The following is a 21,197-nucleotide window of genomic DNA, read 5'->3' as shown; positions in this document are numbered from 1 at the left end:
GAGTGCATCTTACCTAAAACCCTGAATTCAGCCAAGGGTCTGGATTCACATACAGTTCATGTGGTGATGGAGTCAGAGGATCAGAACTAGAATAACACTGCTTTGCAAACATTGTTTTTTGGAGCTACTACTTATCTCTACAGCCTTGTAGGAGTGTAGGATCTTATGTGGCTGTGTTTGAGCTAGCAACAGTATAGTACTTAAGGGGTCATTCAAAGTGGGAGGGAAAAGAAGGAAACCCATTTTAGAAGAAACAATATTGACATGGTTTGTACAAAGCCATAGCCTTTGTTCTTCAGTGAAATTTAGTGCTGTATCCTAGACAAAATGTAAGACACTTATCCCTGCCTGAAGATTGTTTTCTGATAGAATAACATCATAGTCCAGAGATAGGGTCAAGCCCTTGCACTGAGGGGTTGCAGAGCCAAGATTTTGACTGGTCTGGTCTAAACCTCAAGGCTTTCTGTAAAGTGTGAATAAAAATATGTGTTCATGTTTTGAACTCCTCAAAAATTGTGAGTTTTCACAATTAGAACCCTGTTTTAAGCCCCTCTTTCATCAAAATTATTTTTTTTTAAATCTGAAAAAATTACTTCATTTATGTCTACACCTATTTTCATTCACTTCTTTATAGTACTGGTGACATCATCCACTTTGGCAAATAAACTAAGTATACACTAATCTTGATTTTTCAAGGTCTTACACCTGTAACATCATGCAAACAAGATTTTAAGTTTTAGCTAAACTTTAGTGGTGCATTTTAAAGTGACAAAGGGCATGTATACATGTGCAATTAATGCCCAGGGCTGCTCCAACATTGCTCCACGTGCTGTGGAGTGGCTGGCTGGGGCATGAGGGTGGTGCTTCAGAGTGGAGGCTGCCTGCCAGCTAGCCCCGCACTGAAGCACTCTTGTGCCCCAGCCAACTCTGTTACTGTCTACATGTGCGTTTAAGAGCAGTAATTTCCTGCACCGTCAGATAGTACTTGTGTCTAACAGGACTATCTGATGGGTCAGTATATTAGTCTAAACCAGTCTAATTGCCAAACTAAACCAGCCTAATTAGACTGCTGTGCAGTAAAGTGCATGTGTAGACACATCCACATTTTACTTAAGTAAAAGTGATCTCCCCTGCATGGTCAGGTAACCATTGTAGCCAAGATTTTGTAGTTGTAAAACTTAAAAAGAAAAGCAATAGTTCAGAGTTTAGGAAATGTGTAAGAGACCAATCTGGAAATGAAATTTTTATATCCAGAGAACCAATACAGCCTGGCAGCAGTACTGCCAGACTCACCATGATGCCACAATAATATGCTTCAACCCTGATCACTTCTGAATATGGTAATAGTTTCCAGAATCATTGGCCACGTCCCCACAATCAGGGGCATGTGTTTGCTGTGGGGAATAAAGCACTGGCACAAATTTATGCCGCTGCTTTTTGCCCCCATGCCTGCCCCTGCATGTGGGGTTAATGCAGGGAAAAATGCTCTGGGTGGGGTAGAGGACACTGGGGCCAACACCCGGGCTGGCTGGCCCCAGCAGCCTTACATAGGGTCCTGGGGCTCCAGAGGTGGTGATCCAAGCATGTAAAACCTGGCCAGCAGCTGGACTGTGGCTGTGGCTGGCTAGGCTCCAGTTTCAGGCAGCACATGCAGCCACCACATGCACCACATGCTTTTTACTGGAGCAGGGTTTTTTGACACTGGGATCTCCTGGTATCAAAAAAACCTGCCAGGGCTTCAAATTAGCAGTGAGGTGAATGCCTGCATGTGTGGCTCCTGCAGTTTGTGGCACTGCAGATGGGTCTGCAGAACTGCAAACCACCTGTGTGCCTGTCTGGATGCACCCATGGAGTCCATCACCTTTCTTGTTTTACTGCTATCAAGGAGATGCCAATTAATTTCTAAAAGTCAATCTTGCCACTCTAATTTGGACTAGAAACCATTTGGTGAGACTTTCTATTTCATTAACAGCTCCCTAAGCTTCCAGCACATCATTACTTAGGACAGGGGTGGCCAACCTGCAGCATATGTGCCGCAAGTGGCATGGGCAGCCTCTGTGGCACGCGACAGAGCAGGGATGAGACAGGCAGCACAGCAGCAGGTAGGCAGGGAGCACAAAGCAGAATGGCAGATGGGGCAGGGAACACAGGGAAGGAAGCAGAAAGCAGAGCAGTAAGTCAGGCAAAGGGCACAGAGCAGGGAGCAGAAAACAGAGCCGCAGAAGTGGAACATGCGGGGCTAATTTGTGAGACACCTCCCAAAAAGGTTGGCCCCACTGACTTAGCAAACATCAGTTTATCCAGGACTTTCAAACCCTTCAAACCCGTTGCTTATAAGAGATGGAATTTTCTTGGCCTTAGGGGCATTGGCAGGGACAGAGGTGGGAAAGAGGGGGTAAAATGTTTTGGAGTGAGACAATGTGTAATTAAAAGCTTTCCAAGCACATTCTTATCTTGGCAAGACCACCTGGCCATGAGTGACAAAAATATGAAAGCCATCAACCACAAAACATAATAGCTCTTTCCCAGCACCCACTAATGACTCACCAATACTACTTCTAAAAAAATGAGGCCATCTGGTAAAACTCCTTGAAAACTTCACTACTCAGGGAGTGGGTAATTAAATGAATCATGGTTCTAAGATGCTAATGGGAAAATGTTTAGTCAAACCCTTCTGTGTTCTAGCTGTTCTCTTACTAACAGCTTGTTAGGGAAATAGCGGTTTCTGCTGAGACTGTAGCTTGGGCCAAACTCAACAGTACAGAATCTCTCACTCATACAGAACCATGGAAGAATGAAAGGAAAATATTTTTTTGTTCAAAAATCACTAATAAAGAACCTGTAATTATAATATAAATGCACAACAAACATTATTTTATATTTTTAAGAATATTTACATGCAATGAGCAAAATGCTATGCAACTCTTGAAAACATTCTTCCTTCCTCATGTTTGTCAGTACAGATCTAAATTTAAAACTCTTCTTGAAAAACTCTTGTTTCAAGATAACAAATTAAGTCCATCCTTCACATTCTGTCTTTAATTGCAGGAAGATTTAGATTATAGGTATTTTTACCTGAAGATCTGATGAATCTTGGACAGCAAAGGACATTTTGCTGAAGCTGCTGCTGTTGACTTTAATGACTGCCAGAGCCAAGGAAGGGGACGTAAAATTAATAGATTTTGTTGAAAAGTTCAGTTTTAAGCCAATAGTATCCACAAGTTGTATTATTCTGTTAAAAGACAAAATACATTTTATATTACAATGTCCATCTCTCTTAATTTTCAAGCAGCTTATGAAATGGCAAACTAAGTATGCTCTGAAAAACAATCAGGGGCCAATATCAGTTCTACTTATGTCAAAGAATTTAAAATTTTCACTGATTTCCAATAAGATACATCATTGCAGAACTAGTGATATCAGAATAATACCCTTTGCCTTTGATGTAAATTTTCAGTTTGCATGAGAAACTGATTTTTTGCAAACATTAAGCAAGCTATCACCTATAGCAACTATCATTTTATCATAATAATTAATACAACACATATTTATTCTGTTCAGAAAGAGACATACCTTTTAGACATTGAGGATAGTTTACACTTTGAAGAATTTAGGAGTTTACTAATATCGTTCACCATTTTTTCAGCAACTTTTGGCTCTAAATTTCCTACTGACAAAGCTTTTTCCATTTCAGATATTATGTCCTCAGGTGTGGAGGCATTAATTGTGGTATGTGTGGTATTTCCTGGGACAGAAAAAAATTGTGCATTAACTGATATATTGTGTAAACCAAAGAGAGCAAACATCAACAAGAAAAAAAAAGCCAATATGTGATGACTGTCATTTTGACCAAAACACCAAGCTAAACCCATGAGATGCAACAGCTTGAGCCAGAGCCAAAGCTCTGTAGTTACACTGTAACAGTGATGTCCTCTGCAGGGTGGCACAGAAGTAGATTTGTATTACACAACAGAGGTTTCAAAATACATTATAAGTGAGGCCCCAATCCTGCAGGTCCTTATACTGTAAAAACATTAACCACGTGCCTAAAAGACTGTAAAAATCAGGGCTTAAAAAGTTAGGTTTTTAAATACAGAAACATATGATCAAATGCATAATAAAACAGATGATTCCCAAAATAAAGTCACTGCTTTTAATATGACTTAACATACACACACCAGACCTTACAATAGTAAAATACCACAAATGTGCCATTTTTTTCTTTCAAAATCCCCAGGAGTGAAAGTGACATGATTTGCTCTTCTTCCAGGAAATTCCCTACACAGTAAATCAAATCCATAGAGCAAACAGTCATCCCTAGTTTGATCATAGCTTGGAATTCATTCTGTTCACACTGCAGCCTGGTAATTCTAAGAAAGCATCCTAAAAACTGAGAGTTGTTGTTAGCAAATCAAATATAAATCAACTATTGGGTATTTGTAATTTTCATATAATCCTCACCCCAAAACTATTCGGTCTTTATACCCACACTTTAATTTTTCTATATGTGGGATACACTTATCAGTTCTGAAAGCCATATGCCCATGACATACATTTCCAAGTTACAAATGAATTACCACAGAAAAGATGTTATCACATTCTGTTACAATATCTGTAATGAATTACCCAAGCCATGTCTACGATGATGTATTCCAGACATCTACTAAGTCCATGAAAGTTGTTTGACACCTGTCTGAATAGTGCCTGCATGGTTGAGGGAGAGGATGCAGATCAGGTTGGACAGAGCAAAAGGAGACTAATGGCATTTAGAATGGCCCTGATTTTTACAGTCTTTTATGCACACCTAGGTTGGGGGTGACGGTGGGGGGGATGAGGAAGAAGAACTGTGTCTCAAAACTCTAGTGATTGTGAAGAGTAAAATGATTATAGCTAAGAAATTCCTGACTAAGCCTGAATTTCTTACCTCCCTGTTGTCCCCAAAAGGGCTAAATAGGAAGACCAGAGAACACATAATGAGCCATGAATTTAGGGAAGCATTTTTAAGTGACTAGGGAATTCAGGCAGTCTTGAAGTGATGTTGTTACTGTGATCATCCAAAAAACACAGAAGAGGCAAGAATTGTTGTGGGTGATATCTTTTATTGGACTGACACATGGGTGGGATAGACAGAGAGAAGCTTTCAGGTACCACAGTACCCTTCCTCTGGTCTCTGCCTGGAATTCCACAGTTCTGAGGCTCTGGTTCCATGGTCTGTGCTAAATGTACTGCAGAGTCCCACGTCTCAAGAAAGGTTTTAAAAGGGATTGGATCCTGGGAATATGCCTTGAAGGGAACAAGAACAGTGACTGGACTCAGACCAGACACTGCCGACTGAAGAGCAGGTAGGACTCTGCAGCCTGGTTTACTCACAAAAGACTTATCTATACACTGTGGTATTGGGCCAGGTGAATTTTGCAATGCCAGTCCTTGAACTATCCTAGGGTGAGTATCTTACTGTTTTATGTTTGCCTAAAGTATACAACAGTTAGTCTTATCTTACCTGCACAGGCCACTTAGAGAACTGAGCTTGTACTTGTGAAATAAAGTTTTTAAAATAGATTTAACATACATAGTTCTAATAAAGAAAATGCCTTAGAGAGAAGATGCCAGTCTCCCATTGGTCATATTTACCTGTGTTCCCATTGGTCAGGCTATCATGGCCATCAGCAGTCGGATGAGTACCAGAAGTAGTGGTGGTATTAGGTTTTGCCGAGGCAGCAATAACAGGAATCAAAGTTGTTGATTTAGTGAAAGAAACAGGAGGAGAATATATGATGGCAGGTTTGTTGGGAGATATAGTGGTAGTATGGGTAGAGGGCATAACAGAAGGAATTCTAGTAATGGGTTTGGTGGGAGATGTGATGGTAGGTTTGGATGAAAGAGGAATTTTAGTTGTTGGATAGGTAGATGCTATAGAACTGTGAATGGTAGTGGTAAGCTTGTTGAAAGTTTTAGATGCAGGGTCAATCACAAAAGTCATTTTAGTGGTTGGTTTTGTGGGAAGAGGAAGAAGGAAAACAGCTGTAGATTTGGAAGGAGGAGTACAGGGATAAAAGGTGACAACAGAATGTTTAGCAGAAGAAGCAGCTGGAGAAGTGGCAGGGCAAGCACACGCAGCTGGGTCTTGTACATTACTACAGAAAATAAGACAAAATTACAAGTAAGTGTGTTAAGTTTAGTGTTGTTTATAGTTTAAGAAACACAAGTTAATAAAGCTCTAGTACAGGAAACTTCAGAATTACATGCGCATCATTATAATATAATATTAAATTATCAGTGTAATGCATAAGTTCAGATGGCTTTGGTATTCTAGTAACAGACACTGTTCATTTTTGTCACATTTAGAGTGTACAGTCTCCAAATTCTATTTTTCAAGAGGAGTTCAACAGTAATTCAGGTACTGTAAAAGCAACACTTCCTCAGTTTACTTTGTAGATGATACTCTGACAGCCCTCTCCTGCAGGAGAAACTGAGAGAGCTCTAAGATAAGAAATTTGTCAGATTTTTGCTCATGGAGATTTTCCCCCAACAAAATTTTGTTGGTAAAGTGTTTGCTACTGCTAAGGCAAAAGCAAAGTGGTCCTTAAATATGAAAAAGTTAGGTTTTTAAATTCATACTTACTGTTGCAATATTTGTAACTCTTCAGAAGTTGAGGGACAAGACTGCAGAGTTGAACAGCAGTACTGTTCTATGGTGACAAAGAAGCATTACCGTAATTTGTGCTGTAGGACATAAATTTGCTCATACCTTTATGCACAATAGTTGAAAAACATGGTTTTAATTTCATAAGGCATTTCATAAGGTTTGTATGCAAGGCACTTTGAAAAATAAAACCTTGGCACAATTACACAAAACTTTAAAATAAATACCAGCACATTTTTGTTGGGTGGCCCAAGCTGTTACAGACAATGGAGATAGCTCATTTGGAGTGTTACAAACAAACTGTATGTGTAATATAAAAATTCATGTCTCGTAACTGAGAGAAAAACAGAATGAAGCACCCCTCCCCATAACTGCAATATCAGAATCAAGATTTGGCTATTTTTAGATATGTCACTGAAGCCACTATTTCAAATATAGTAATAGCTCATGTTCCATTCATTTGTTATACAAAACGAATCAGCATTTTTTTCTATTAAAAGGTTCCTCCCCACCAAAAAAAACCACACAAAAAATCTGTCACTAAGTACATTTCAACGTCTATCCAAAATAACAAACATGGCAGAGAAACAGTTCACATACATTATATGCACAGTCAATTTTAATTAACCCTTTTATTTTAAAATAGATAAATTACTTACCAAGAACTGGAGCTTTTCAAGATGTTGTCCATCCGCCCATCATCACTTGGGGCTGTCAAGGCACCCTAGCACATGGGTTTGGAGACTTTTTGTCTTGGCAGTACTAGTAACATGCCTTGGCCCTAACTCTCCTCATTCTCTGCTCTGTGAGGATGCATACTTCCTGCTCTTCACTTTCATCTCAACCTATCAACTCTTAAATTGAATGCAAGTCCAAGAAAGGGGGAGAGAGGATTGGGGGATACAAGCATATGGACAACAAATCTCAAAAAAATTCAGCTAATAGTAAATTATTTTTCTTTCTTCTTCCAGTGATTTTCCTCTTCCATCCTCACTGTGGATGACTCCAAAGCAGTACTTAGAGCTATTCTTGAAATAACTGAATGATCACTTTGCCAAACACAGCATCTGCCCTGGAGGCTTCTGCAATTGCACAGCACTTGATATAAGTATCAATACAGGTCTAAGTGGCTATATCGCTTGCACAATGATAGAAGGCAGCTGAGGGTCCCATTACTAAAAAGTGCTGCCACAGGAAGGTCGCATACAAATACCAGACCCCAGGAGGTCTCTGTGAGAGAGTTCTAGAGGACCTCCTTTAGTCTCTGGACTGTTGAAATGGATCTATGTATCAAGTGGACTGTGCCTGGAGTCAGAATCAGACACGTTTTCTATAAATGACGTGGTGAGAGCCAGGTTCAAAGTTAGGCCTGATGCAGGAAAAGAAGTTTGAAGTATCACTTCCAAAGGCAGGCTGAAGTTGTTCAGCACTACAAACAGACACAGGAGCTAAGCAGAGAGACACTGATGCTAAGTCATGCCTGGACTACAATTTTTTCACACCTATAGAAAGCCAATGTCAGGGATTTTTGGTGTCAGAATGGAAGTCAATACAGCAGCCACTAGAATAGACCTCTATTGAACAGTTCAAGGAATGCCTGGGCTGTTTATCCTTGGCTTTCTTTGGAGCAGGCTGAGGATGACCAACAGATTGGAGGATGGTGCCAAACCATTGATACCCAAGTGTGAAAGACTATAGATTTTATTGTAATATTCCTGTTTTAAATATGTTAATGTTGTAATAATGTTTCATGCCTCAGTTTCCTTGACTATCTTGTACATTGGGAAAAAAGTGTTAATAGAGTCCCTGCTAAGTCCCAAAAATGCCTACCTGCTGGAAGAGACAAGACTAACCTCCAGCAACAAAGGAACTGAATAGACTTGTTGACACTTCAGCAGGGTAAGTGGCACATGTATACAGGAGGCATCAAGAAACACAAACACACTGAGATAAGCATCACAATGGATGAAGCAACCTGAAAAGCAGTGTTGGCTTCTGACCTGGAGATGATGTGAAGCATGAGAACAGCTTAGCTACTTTAGGAGTACTTGAGGGATGCATGGTTGGGCTAGCTTTAGGGAATATTCAGAGAAACTAGACAAGGCTGGAAATCCCAAGCAAGCACTCCCTTTGGAGAACTCATGACATCAAGTTTCTATGACCTTTGGTGGTAGCCACATGAGGTCTCAGAGCTTCTTTGAGCTTCAATGGTATTCTCTTGAGGATGGGAAATAGCAATAAGCATGGCAAAAGTGAAGCAGGCTATCTCTTGGAGCTGGTGTCAGAGCTGCAACCTATTAAAAGATTTGGAAGTGCCAAGGTCAAGGGTGATCTTGCTAATGAACCAGCTGGAATGAGTTGCACTGAGCTGCATCTTAGTCCCAGAATCAGAGCTAAATCTGATGGATTTGCCCAGGAGATTAAATTGCAGGCTGGTCTCATCACATGATAGGCATATTTTAAAACTCACTGTTTAAGGAAAAACTATGACAGTAGTTTAGGCTTTTATTCTCTTGACCAAAAATGAGAGAGAGAAAGGCCAGAGTGATACAAGATAATGACACAAATAAAATTAAGTGTTTTTTAAACAAAAGGAAAACAGTACATTTAAAAGAAAATATAAAGAGAACAGCAACATAAATAAAAAGGATTAGAAGCTTCAAAGAAACTTCAACCATAGCTACAGGCCTCAGATTATGAATATGTCTGAAGATGATACCTGTTGAGAAGAGCCATCATTTGGCCCTGTGGCCCCCTGAGGAAGGATAGAGTTATAGCACACCCAGTGGAGAACTGCCAAGGCAAAAATTCTCTGTGCTTTATTGCTTTGGTGTATATGTACCACCAGTGATGATGTGCATGTGGACAATAAGTCAAAGGAGAGACATTTGCAAAGAGAAACATTTTCAAGTTACCTTTATGATATTTGTTAGACTGAAGAGAGTGACTGTAATAGAACCATATTAAATATTTGAGACAACTTACCTATTTGACTTATTCCCATGTTATCTCTTACAATTGCCATTAAATTGCTTATATTCATTGTCCTAGCCACCTTTATTATGAAACTGCAGACTGGTATGCTGCAAGAAGAAGAAAAAACATTGAAAAGATCTGACTTTATATGCAATATATACAAATACTGCCAAATGTTGAATTAGTTAAAGTAGATTTGAAACATTTTTCACAGGAGAAATTTTCAAATCTGGGGATAATGTTAATGTTAACAAACCACTATTTTCACTCTAGAAAGATAAAGACTGATAGCATGCTTGGTGATCATTTGCTTCCCATTTACTCCACAGTGCTGTCCAAGAATTAGGTAGTTTTCTGATTCTTTTCTCCACAACCCACTCTGGTAAAGACTGAAGACAAACTGAGGGCTATCCTAAACTGTACTACACCTGTCAGTGATCCCTAAAGATGGCCTCTATCCAAAATCCCTACCTTCTCTGATATCTGCAGCAAATTTGTTAAAAGAAACAAGATGTTGTCCTCAGTGTGTGCATCTACACGTGCAATTAGCATGACGCAATACACTCTGGTGCGGTTGGGCAATTTGAACATCTGCATGTGCACCCAAGTCTTCAGCAGTTTGAGCTGAGGTGGAGCAGCCCCAGGTTGGCAGAGGGTCCAGGGGGTCAGCCCTGGGCTCTGAGTGGTGGTATTGGGCGGCGGAGGAGCATGCTGGGGCATGAGGGTGCTACAGTGTGGGGCTAGCCAGCAGACAGCCCCCTGCACTGTAGCACCCTTGTGCCCCAGGCAGCCCCGGTCACAGTCTACACATGCGTTTGAGTGCACATAATTACTCTGACATGAGATAGTACTTGCTCTCAACTGTACTAAGCTACATCAGAGTTAATTAATATACTGCACCTTAATATGAGCGCACATTCAGACTGTGACACTTTACTGAAGAACTCGTTAATTGACTGCAATAAAGTGTACTTGTATATGCAGTGTGTATGTGTGTGTGCGTACATGTGCGTGTGCATGCACCCGTCTCTTATTTCCAATTATTTCACTTCAGGCAGGATGCGGCCCATATACGACTTCTGAGCTAGTCTGAATCTGACTCATTTCGGCTGCATTCCTACTTTGTACAAATCACCATACAAGATCTTGGGGAATATAATGATTGCTTTTAAAATTTAACATGACAGACCTTTGGTTTTCTGCAGCACACTCCATAACTGAAGACTGTAAGAAAAAAAAAGATAAAATGAAATTATTCTGCCAACAGAAATTATGTTTGGCTATTATGATAACATGAGAAATACATTGGAAATTTCACTTTCTCAAATATCTAAAACAATAAATAAAACTGCTTACCTGACTTATCTTTTGCAATGTTTTGTTGAATTCTGAAATTCTTTAAAATAAAAAGTTTACCATGAATGGTGTATTCTATTTTTGTTTAACTATTTCATTTCATATCCAACAGTAAAACAAGTTAAATGATAGCAAATAAAGAATATTAAAATATCTATCATTGTTTTCAACAATATGTTATTAATGTCTTCATAGCTCTAGCTCTTATTTTTTAAATGTTTACATACTTTAAACGGAAAATAGTTTTACAGGAAGAAACATTCTTTTAAAGAAAATCACTGATATTTTGAATCAGGTTCTATAGCTCTGCTTTGCCACTTGATATATCACAGCATCAGCAGTTCACCCATCTGTCATCCCACACGAGTTTATTTTCTCATAAATTCAGTTCTTTTGAAGTTACTTAAAAGACAAAGGGTAGGGAGAGATGAAACAGTTATACCAATTTAAGGTGGGGCTGGGAAGGCAAGAGAAGAGGGATTTTCCATGCACCAAGCTGATCCACTGTGAGATTGTTTCTATCTTGCAGTAAGCAGAAGCTAAACCACAGAAATTTAGTAGCTCTTTCATTCATGGGTAAATATAACTATCACTTACTGCAGGACAGAGTGTACAGACAGCTGATACATTCTCACACATTAATTCAGTATTGTTGTTCTGTCTGTCCAAACCCAGCAGAAATACTGATGCTCTCCTAGCAAGTCTTTGTAACATAATTAGGGCTTATAAATAAAGCCATGGTACGAGACCAGAAGGGTTAAGTTGTCTATCATAAGTTTTCCACAAATGCTCACTGAAAACTAGGTAGCAATTAATGATTAATATCTTGGTAGCTCTGAAGGATTTAATAATATCTTGTTAGTTTTGCAAACTAGAAACATAACCCACCCACTTGTTCCCACTACAAATCCAGAAATAAGGCAATGTAGCTGCTGTAGGGAAGTATTAGGTATAGAGCAAAAGCTACTCTCAGGCCACTGGCGTGCATTAAAAGAATGGCAAGATCAGAATCTGAGGAAGTGCACAGGCTCGTCTGCAAAAGGTGTTTTATAAATTCACTTTGAGGATTAGAACTGAGAGAGTGGTTTTCTTGTGTGAAATATGCCCCCAGGTAACTGGGTATTCTTGTCTTTGATAGATTTTCAGTGTGTGTTCATTCTGGTAAGCAGTTGTTTTGGTTTGGAGAAACCAAGCAACAGCGCACCAGAATGAACACACACTGAAAATCTATCGAAGACAAGAATACCCAGTTACCTGTGGGGACACATTTCTCGCAAAACCACTCGCTCAGTTCTAATCCTCAAAGGGAATTTATAAAACACCTTTTGCAGATGAGCCTATGAACTTCACTTCATCAACCTACTGGATACAAAAAATCATGGACTAAATATAGACATTGGATTTATGACATATTATAACCTACCTAACATCTGATACCCCAGGTAACCTCACTACTATTTACTAGCTATATCATCACCATGTCTACATTCCTCTTTCCCCCACACCTGTCTCTCACCCATTGACTGCCTCAATTTGCATTTTCACTGACTGGCATTCTCGCATGCATACTGGCATCTGGCTTCTATTCTATTCCATCCAAGAGTGCAGACCAACTGCTTCCTCAGCCTGACAAAGGGTATTTGTATTCGAAAGCTTGCAAAGAAGATTTTTTCCAACTATTTTAGTTGGTCTAATAAAAGATATAGGATTTACCCAAAGAACCTTGTCTGCCTATGTCCTTAGACCAATACGACTACAACCTATAACCCCAGAAACAAAATTACACATTTTCTATAAATGTCATTTCTATAAATGTCTATAAGTATATTCAAATCACTGTGAATTTTCCTAGGCTAGATAATTATTCACATTCTGGAAATAATTATTCACTCTGGAATAACTACAGGAATAATGAGAAGTAGAGAGCCTGCTGACGACAGAACACCTCTCAAATACAAACACCGTTCAACTGAAATTGAGGAGTCAATTTATATCCATAATTACACATTACTTACGTTGGGTCTTGTAAAGTATGAGTTGTAAGTGGAATTAATTTTGTAACTTGTTTGCTGCTGATATTATTAATCTGTCAGAAACACAAATATTACATTTCTAGATAAAAATATAATTCTTATATATTATTTAAAAAGCACCATGCTCAGCTTATTCAATCAAATTTTAATACCCAAAGCCCATGGCTGGCAAACTTTTCAAGCTATGTGCTGGAACAACCTGGCTCCAAGTGCTCCAAAGTCTGAATGGCTTATGTGGGGCTCCGCAGCAGGGGCGAGTTTTCCATTTTCCCCGCCCTGGGGCCAGGCCACTAGACACTGTACCCACCTGACTTCAGCTTCTCCCAATCCCCAGCTCCCCAGCTGTGGTTTGGGTGCAGCTTCCAGATGGCAGGGAGCTGTGCTGGAACCAGGTAGCTGGAAGCTGCATCCGTTCTGCTGCTGCTTCTACACTGCAGCTCAGAGGTGGAGTGGGGGTATGAGGAGGGAGAAGTGGCAGAAGTGCAGCTTCCTACTGGCCATAAACTATGCCCACACCCCAGTTTGGGGGAAGGTTAGGTGGCACAAGGAAGAAGCAACACCAGCAAGGGCACAGCTGGAAGTTACCTGGCTGTGGCACAGTTCCTCAATATTTAGCCCCAGCATAGGCATGGCCACATGAGCAAGCATAGGCAAAATCCTTGGGCTATGCAGGCCAGATCCTGTGGGCTGGATCCAGCCTGCAGGCCCGATGTTGCTAACCTCTACCCAAAGGTTAAAACCACTGTTCAATGAGAAAACACTGAAATAGGATGATTACTGTCAGGAAAGGTTGAAGGAATTGGATTTGTTTAGCCTAGAAATAGGAAGAGTGAGGACGGACATTATATCAGTCTTGTAATACATAGAATGTTGTTATAAAGAGGAAAGTGATTTACTGTTCTCTATGTACACTGGGGATATAACAAGAATTAATTGGCTTAAGCTAAAACAGGTTAGATAGTGATTAGTTTAGACAGTGGTTGCAGGGAAGCAATTTTAAGCATGGGAACAGGGTTCCTAAAAGATTGGATAAGCTTCATTGGCAGATTTTAAGGACTGATTAGAGTGCTAATTCCCAACTGGGGTCACACAGCACCTTGGGGTGCCATGGGATTCGCTTAAGGGTGTTGCACTGCTTGGCCCCTGTGTGAGGAAGTAAATCCTCTCCTGCCCTGTTTAGCACCCTGGGCCTGTCCGAGTTACCCAGTGGCACATGTGGCTGCCTCTCACTGCTGCCTCCCCCTCCCCTGCCCAACTCCCATGTGGCCCATGTGCTGTCTGCTCCTATGCTTCAGCAGTGCATTGTGCTGTAAGCAGATGGGTGGACAGAGTCACGCTTTGGAGCCTTGCTCATTCCCTCTACTCCTTCTGAGCTTCCAGGGCTGGTGAGAGAGGCCACAGGAACAGTTGCTAGCAGATGAGATCCTGAAGGATCAGTCTCAGCAGTGGGTTGCCATTGACCTCTTGGGTACAGACCGCGTTTGGGGGGTGGGAGGACAGAAAGGAGGCAAACAGTGGAAAGAACAGGGCATTGCAGGATCAGGTCCTGTATCTGTCCCCAGCTCTTACCTGCCACCAGCTAGATCAGTGGTTCTCAACTTTTTTAGCGTCAGGGCTCCCTCCATACCTTTTCTGAATTTAGATTCTAGTTCAGTGATTTTTGATTGAGGTGCCACAAGATTTGGAAAAGTTATAGAGGGGTGCTTAAGGCTAAAAAGTTTGACAACTTCTAGGCTAGAGGAATGGCCTTAGTAAATCGCTCCTGCTCCAGTGCAGGAGGATTGATTAGAGATTTCTACCTTCCCTATATACCTATGATTATTCCCAGCAGTTAAAGCATTTCTATGATTACTGCACCCAGGGGACATTTTGCTGAAAGTGGTATCTCGAATCTACAGCCATGTGTACATGAAACAAGGGTCTTGTGTGCACAACACTTTAAAGAGGGTTAACTCCTTCTGCACCACTTTAATGGTGTTGGTGTTTGCACATGTCAGCAGCTTATTGCGCAGTAATTCCAGCTGCTGTAATGAATTCGATGGCGTAATGCACTTTAAATGACTTGGGGCGCAGCAAACTAAAACTCCTCCAAGGAGTTTTAATTTGCTGCCCTACAGCTGAGGAGTGAAGCACCGGGCTCTGTGCAGCTCAGGGGCTCTTCAGGAAACCTGTGCAGGCAGCCTGGGAAGGCAGGCTCTGTCCAAGATCTTTTTTTTCCCCCCTAGAGCCTGCCTGCCTGCCTGAGCTGTGTGGGAGCCCGGTGCTTCCCAATGTGCCTGTGGTGCCTCCCGGGACTGCCTGAGTCGGGTGCCTGTGGGCGGGTGCCACGGAGGGAAGCATCACCCCCCACCACAGCCCAGGGACCACTGCCCGCCGGCAGCTCACCCTCCCCTCCCCACCACTGGACAGGCAGGTAAGTTTGCGTGCGTGCACAACATGGGGGTTAAAAGGGCCCTAAATTGAAGCAGCGTTTTTAAAAACCCACCACTTTAATTTAGGGCCCCGTTCTGTCTACACAGCCTCTATAGCACTGATAAAGATGTGGCAACAACTGTGGTAAAAACTGCAAAGCAGCTTTAAAGGTACTTAATGCTTGCTGAACCAATTGCACAAATTATACTGGTATAGTAGAATCCCCTCAACTGGCACATCAGCTTAAAAAGTAGACAAGCCTAAAGAAGATGCAAATTTAAGACTGTCTTGCCCTATACTTCTCCATTAAATATTAATTCTTGTGTCACAAATTGCATGTAAGACAATACACAAAACATTTAAAAAGTATTATTAGGATATGATTATTTAAACAATATAGAAATAAATACATTTGTAATCATAAGATTACAACAAATTTTAAAGAAGTTCTTTTAAGACTTACTATTTCAACATTTAATGAAGTATCGATTTCTTCACTGGACTGAAATTTTACCTTGCCCATGTAGAAAACTAAAACCGAAAGGCAAATAAAGTTAGTCATTAATATTTATCATGGTTACATTTCTAGAACTGTCTTGAGAACTAAACAGTCGATCCATTCAGAGCTCATGGACATGGAGCATCCAATGTTTGTTACTCATTTCTTGAAGGTATCTGTTTGTTAGAGACCCTCTTCTTTTGACATCTCAATCTCTGAAAAAACTTCACTCATAAAAGTTATCTTCCCGCTTCCCAGTACACTCTGTAGACCAGTGGTTCTCAATCTTTCTTGACTCAAGGCACCCCTTGTTGGACTTTAGACACCCTTCACTGGACTCAAGGCACTTTCCATAACTTTTGTGAATTGAGTGGCATGCAATTTCAAAAACTAATTTACATATTACAGTGCTTACCACCTAGCAGAGAGGCTGGGCCATGAGGGTGAGCTATTGACCAGACAGGAACAAGCCTGAGTCTGCATTTATCTGCTTATTTCCTCACAGCAGCAGCAGCATCAGGGGTGATGGGTGGGGTGGTAGTTTTACCCACCCTGCCCAGTCCCTAGGAGTAGACATGGGGAGGGAAATCCCCCTAACCATCGCTACTGGCATGGTCACTGTTTCCAGCTGAGTCCAGCAGCAACTCTCCCAGGAAAAACTGAATGTCCCTATGTAGCCTGGGCCTGCCTCCCTTGGTTGGGACAGCAGCAGTCACTGTGATGGCGGCAACAGTCTTTGTCAGAGATCCTAGCCCTGCAGGCAGTACCTAATGGGGCAACCACAGGATTCCACTTTAATGGGTTTTTTTTTTTTTTTAAATCTATCTTTGTGATCAGGTTAACTCTGGGAAGTGCCTGGGAAGTGCACATGTCCCTCATTGTTTTTGCAGCTAGTGGTGCAAAAGCAAATGGAGTTTGCTAGGCTCCTACTTTCTCCATCATGTGCCCCAGCACAGTGAGTCATTGGGCTTGTGCCCTGCTGTCTGACTGATGGGCATTCTTGTTTTCTCCCTGTCTTTAAGGCTAGAGACAAAAGTTACACATAAACTGGCTTAAGTGATCAAAAACCAGTTTAAACCTGTAACCGAACAGACGTTCACTGCACTTAAACTGCTTTCAAAATGGCTGAAACTGGTTTAAGATACAGCTGGTTGGATGTAGTATCAGAGTTAACTGATTTAGGTCAAACTGGTTTATGGAACTTCTGTCCCAGCTCCCCTCCTGGTTCAAGTTAACTCTCAGTCCCTCAGCATCCCATGATGCTTTGCAGCCTTGGGCTGTGTTGTCTTCTCCAACAAGCAGGGTTGTCTGCCCTGCCCCTCTGCTCCACAGCCAAAGCACTATCCCTCCAGGTGGCTGAGGAGGAGGTGGGAGGAAAAAAACTTGCCCCTCTGGACCAGCATCTGACCCGAAGCCAAGTGCTGTTGGTTGGAGTGGGAGGGAGGTGGAGAGGAGGACTCCCAGGCCAGGTGCTCTCAGCCTGGGGAAGGGAGGGGGAGTCTGCAGCGTGGGCTTGAGTCTGCTCCCCAAAGCCAGGAGCTAGGAGCCATGCTCCCTTCTCAGCCTCTGGGCTGGCTGGGAGGAAGGAGGAGCCTGTATCAGGGCTTGGCTCCACCCCCACAAGGCTGGGAGCAGGCATGGAGTCTCCTTGCCATGTCCCCTTCTCAGCCTCTGGGCCAGCTGAGAGGGGGCCGTGGCTCCCAGCTCTGGAGGGTGGAGCCAAACCCTGCTGCAGAGACTGAAAAGGGGACATGGCAGAAGACTCCAGCCCTGCTCCTGGATCTGGGGGGCACAGCCAAAATCCAGTACAGGTTTCTCTTAGCAAACTGGGAGGCTGAGAAGGGGGTGTGGCTCCTGGTTCTGGGCTCTGGGGGGCACAGCCAAGCCCAGGTGCAGGCTTCCCCTCCCCTGCTGCCTCAGCTAGCAGGGAGGCTGAGAAGGGGGCATGGTTAGGATATTCCAGCCCCACTCCCAGCTGGGGGGGGGTGAGTAAAGCCCTCAAGTTCAGCTTCCCCTCCCCCTACTCCCAGCTGTTCCCAGCTGGAGATCTGGTGCCAGGCAGGATGGGCGGGTTCCCCCCCCCATCCTTTGCTCAGCCTGCGGGGCAGTGAGGAGAGCATGTGGCTTGGGGAACCAAAGGGCTCCACCTCTCTTGTGGAGTGATCTAGTGCCCCCTGGCTATTAGTATGGGCCACTGCAGGGGTCTGGCAGGAGTCTGGCTGCCTTTCCTGTTTGAAAAGTGAACATTAGTTCACTTGCATATTGGTTCAATCTATGCAGTTTAAAAAAACTTGCAAAGATTGAATCAATTCAGCTCCAGGCTTTTGACTGTCTGTACTTAGTCTAAAGAGGCAGTGCAGCTGCTGAATCAACCTGCAGAGATGCATGTGCCCAGGTGATCTCAGGCACCCTGTGTGGGGTGGGCAAGAAGCAGGCTGGGTGGCTTGGTCAGCTCCCTGCTGCCCTTTTGGAATTTTCTCACTCTTTGCACATTAGACTAGGAACAGACAGCACCAAATGGAGCAATTCAGCTATGTCACGATGTGTCACAGCACAACTGATTCCCTTCACTGGGAGAAACACTTCGCCTTTTGTCCAACCCTTAATGGTGTGGGACAAGAGGCAACATGATCTCCCTGCTTTCCTTGCTGCCTCAGACCTTTCCCTGCTGCCCCAAATACTTCCCCACCTCAGACCTGCAGCATGGAGTAATAGGCATCCACCCCACATCTATTGCTACCTTTTTTGTGCCACTGAACAAACACATGACTGAATAAATAAAAAGCCACTTCCCTTCCCTACAACAAAACAAAACTGCTCTCTCTGCCCTTGTCCTGCCACAGCTGCTTCCTGGTGTGGCCCTGCATGCACCTTCTCCTGGAGACAATTTCACCAATCTCAAGTGGTGGCAGCAGTGGTGCTTGCATGATAGCACGCTTGAAATGATCTTGCAACATCCTGTTGAGAAACACTGCCCTAGACTGACAAGCCAAATATAAGAATTTAAAACTTAAGATACTGTATAGGTATCTTTAGAGGTATTTTATAGGAACACTGCACCTGGCCTCAGTTTTTAAGAGAGAGAAATAAGTTGAGATGATACATTCAAAAAGAAAAAAAAAGAAACAAAGAAAAGCACTAACCTGAATCATTGCAGATGACTGATGAATTACATAAATGATTTGGTTCTGTTTCTGTGGGAGGGGAAAGTAATTCAGTTCATCTGAATATAATTCTGTCCAACAGGCTTGTTCAAAGTGAGATTTTTAAATGGGCATTTTTATAAAAAACTTAAAATATTTCTAAAATAGTATGCAAAATGTTTGAAAATCCATGTTTTCATCTGTTTGACACATTCCTAAGGCCCAGGCCAGTACTCAAAGGAATTAAATATATATCTGCCTAATCATTCTGTAACATTCACTACAGTGTACCTATGCACATATATAACCATCTCTGTGTGGTAGGAAACATCATTCAGTGTTTAGTCTTCCATGTAAAAATAGAAAACAAGTAGCAATTATCCATATTATTACAAAGAAGTACCTGAGACAATGTGTCAGAGTCCCCTGTATTTACTTGGATCTAAGACAACCCAGAATTGAAGACAACCCCCCAAGTAATTAGATTCTATATATGGAAAATGTATAACTTTGTTATAATTTTCTAGGTATAGAGTCTAATTCGCAGAGGTTTGTTTTAAATCCATGCCCCCCTCCACTGCTACAGCAAGGAAAGCAGTGGCTGGAGGGTGGGGGGAGGGGTCATGTGACCCTCCTGCCTCTGCCCTACCCTGTCCACTTCTTCTCCCTGCAGCCTTCCTGCCCCACAGCCACCTGTACCACCCACTCCCAGTTTCCTACAGCCATTGCCCCTCTCCCCCACAATCCCTGCCCCTTCCCCCTTGCTCTCCACAGTCTCTGATTCTTCCCCACCACCTTAGTGTCAGATGTTGCTTGGGCTCAATCCTGTCCCAGGTCATGGTGCACAGCATGCAGACATGTGGTTCCTGGCGGGTCAATAGGCAGCATTGTTGCTGCTGACTGGCTGGGCAGAGGACGGAGTTTCCATGTGCTCTGCACCCAGGAGAAAATCCAGCCTGAGCTGGAGCCAAGCTGGGCCTTACGGGTGGGGGATCTACATATACATTAATGCACCATTGTTATGGCATATTAAGTTTAGTACCTCTAATATGAGGTACTACATAAATGTCCAATAGCTGGCACTAATGCACAGCAGCAACAATGCACAGTCTTTTCATGACTGACCAATTCTACTGTGCATTAGCACGGTTCTTGCTGTGATGCACTAATGCACAGTATAATTAGTCTACTGCACATTAAGCATCTCATGTAGATGTGCCCAGTAAGGAGGGGAGGTGAAAGAAGGCAGAGGGGGGCAGAAGATGCAGAGGGCAAGCAGAGAGAGGGGTAGGAGGCTGCTGTTGGTTCACCCCTGTGCCCCTGCCACCTTGCATGTGAATCTAAGATAAGGGTTACCTCCCCCCGCCATGTAATTAACGGGGAAAAAACCTCATTTTAGATTTGAGTAAATGCAGTATATTAGGAAGTTAGTTTAGTATCTCAGATTCTGGCATTCAGTAAGAATATAAGAGGTTCTCCTTCTTAAACATTATCCATTTGACCATTTGTATAGCTATCATCATTAGAAGCATCTGTTTCTCTAATCCCCCTCACACATGCAAAAAAGAATACAAAAACCCTTCATCTCCCAGATTCCAGAACTCTGCAGGTACAAGCAAACACTACAGAAATGAACCCTTTGTTTAAAGACAGTTTAGTCTTTGTTTCCCAACAATTCCTGGCTTCTCTGTTGAGGTTGTCATTTATTGCCAAACTTGATGACAGACTTATTTTTTTTACTTTTTGTGATATAGACATTTGCCCATTATGAAAAGGACTAATACCCCTAATTCATTCATTTTGAAATGGCAAAGAGACAGCAAAGGAATTTAGATTGTTGCCAACATGATCCATTTTGGACATATTTTTGAGGAAATAAAAGGTTCTATGCTAGTCCTGTGAGACACTTTTTAAACACTGTTTGAGGCTTTAATTTATTTTATAAAAGGATTTATTCAGATGGTATCTCACACACACACACACACACACACACACACAGAACAATTTTTAAATTAAAATAAGTTTGCCTTACCATTGATATTGATGGGAAGTGGTTGAACAGCATTGATAATTGTACCAATGCTTATATTTTCAGATAGTGTTCCTAAAATAAATTCAGTTAAAGAAAAAATGAA

General features: G+C 42.1%; 1 protein-coding gene across 1 annotated transcript in view; it reads right to left on the bottom strand.

The window, feature by feature from the left end:
* Positions 1-21,197, bottom strand: part of ADGRG2 (adhesion G protein-coupled receptor G2) — a 106,247-nt gene that overhangs the window by 14,847 nt on the left and 70,203 nt on the right. Inside the window, exons 12-22 of the mRNA XM_025201119.1 lie at positions 21,095-21,166; positions 19,063-19,113; positions 15,884-15,951; positions 12,991-13,061; positions 10,976-11,015; positions 10,809-10,843; positions 9,629-9,726; positions 6,623-6,689; positions 5,632-6,134; positions 3,574-3,745; positions 3,076-3,232 (exon numbers count right to left, since the gene is read on the bottom strand). Coding sequence (XP_025056904.1) covers positions 3,076-3,232; positions 3,574-3,745; positions 5,632-6,134; positions 6,623-6,689; positions 9,629-9,726; positions 10,809-10,843; positions 10,976-11,015; positions 12,991-13,061; positions 15,884-15,951; positions 19,063-19,113; positions 21,095-21,166 — 1,334 coding nt within the window. The remainder of the gene's footprint in view (positions 1-3,075; positions 3,233-3,573; positions 3,746-5,631; positions 6,135-6,622; positions 6,690-9,628; positions 9,727-10,808; positions 10,844-10,975; positions 11,016-12,990; positions 13,062-15,883; positions 15,952-19,062; positions 19,114-21,094; positions 21,167-21,197) is intronic.

This window comes from Alligator sinensis, unplaced genomic scaffold, assembly GCF_000455745.1.
Source record: "Alligator sinensis unplaced genomic scaffold, ASM45574v1 scaffold583_1, whole genome shotgun sequence".
Classification (NCBI taxonomy): Eukaryota; Metazoa; Chordata; order Crocodylia; family Alligatoridae; genus Alligator; species Alligator sinensis.
This window is presented reverse-complemented; position numbering and strand designations above follow the sequence as displayed.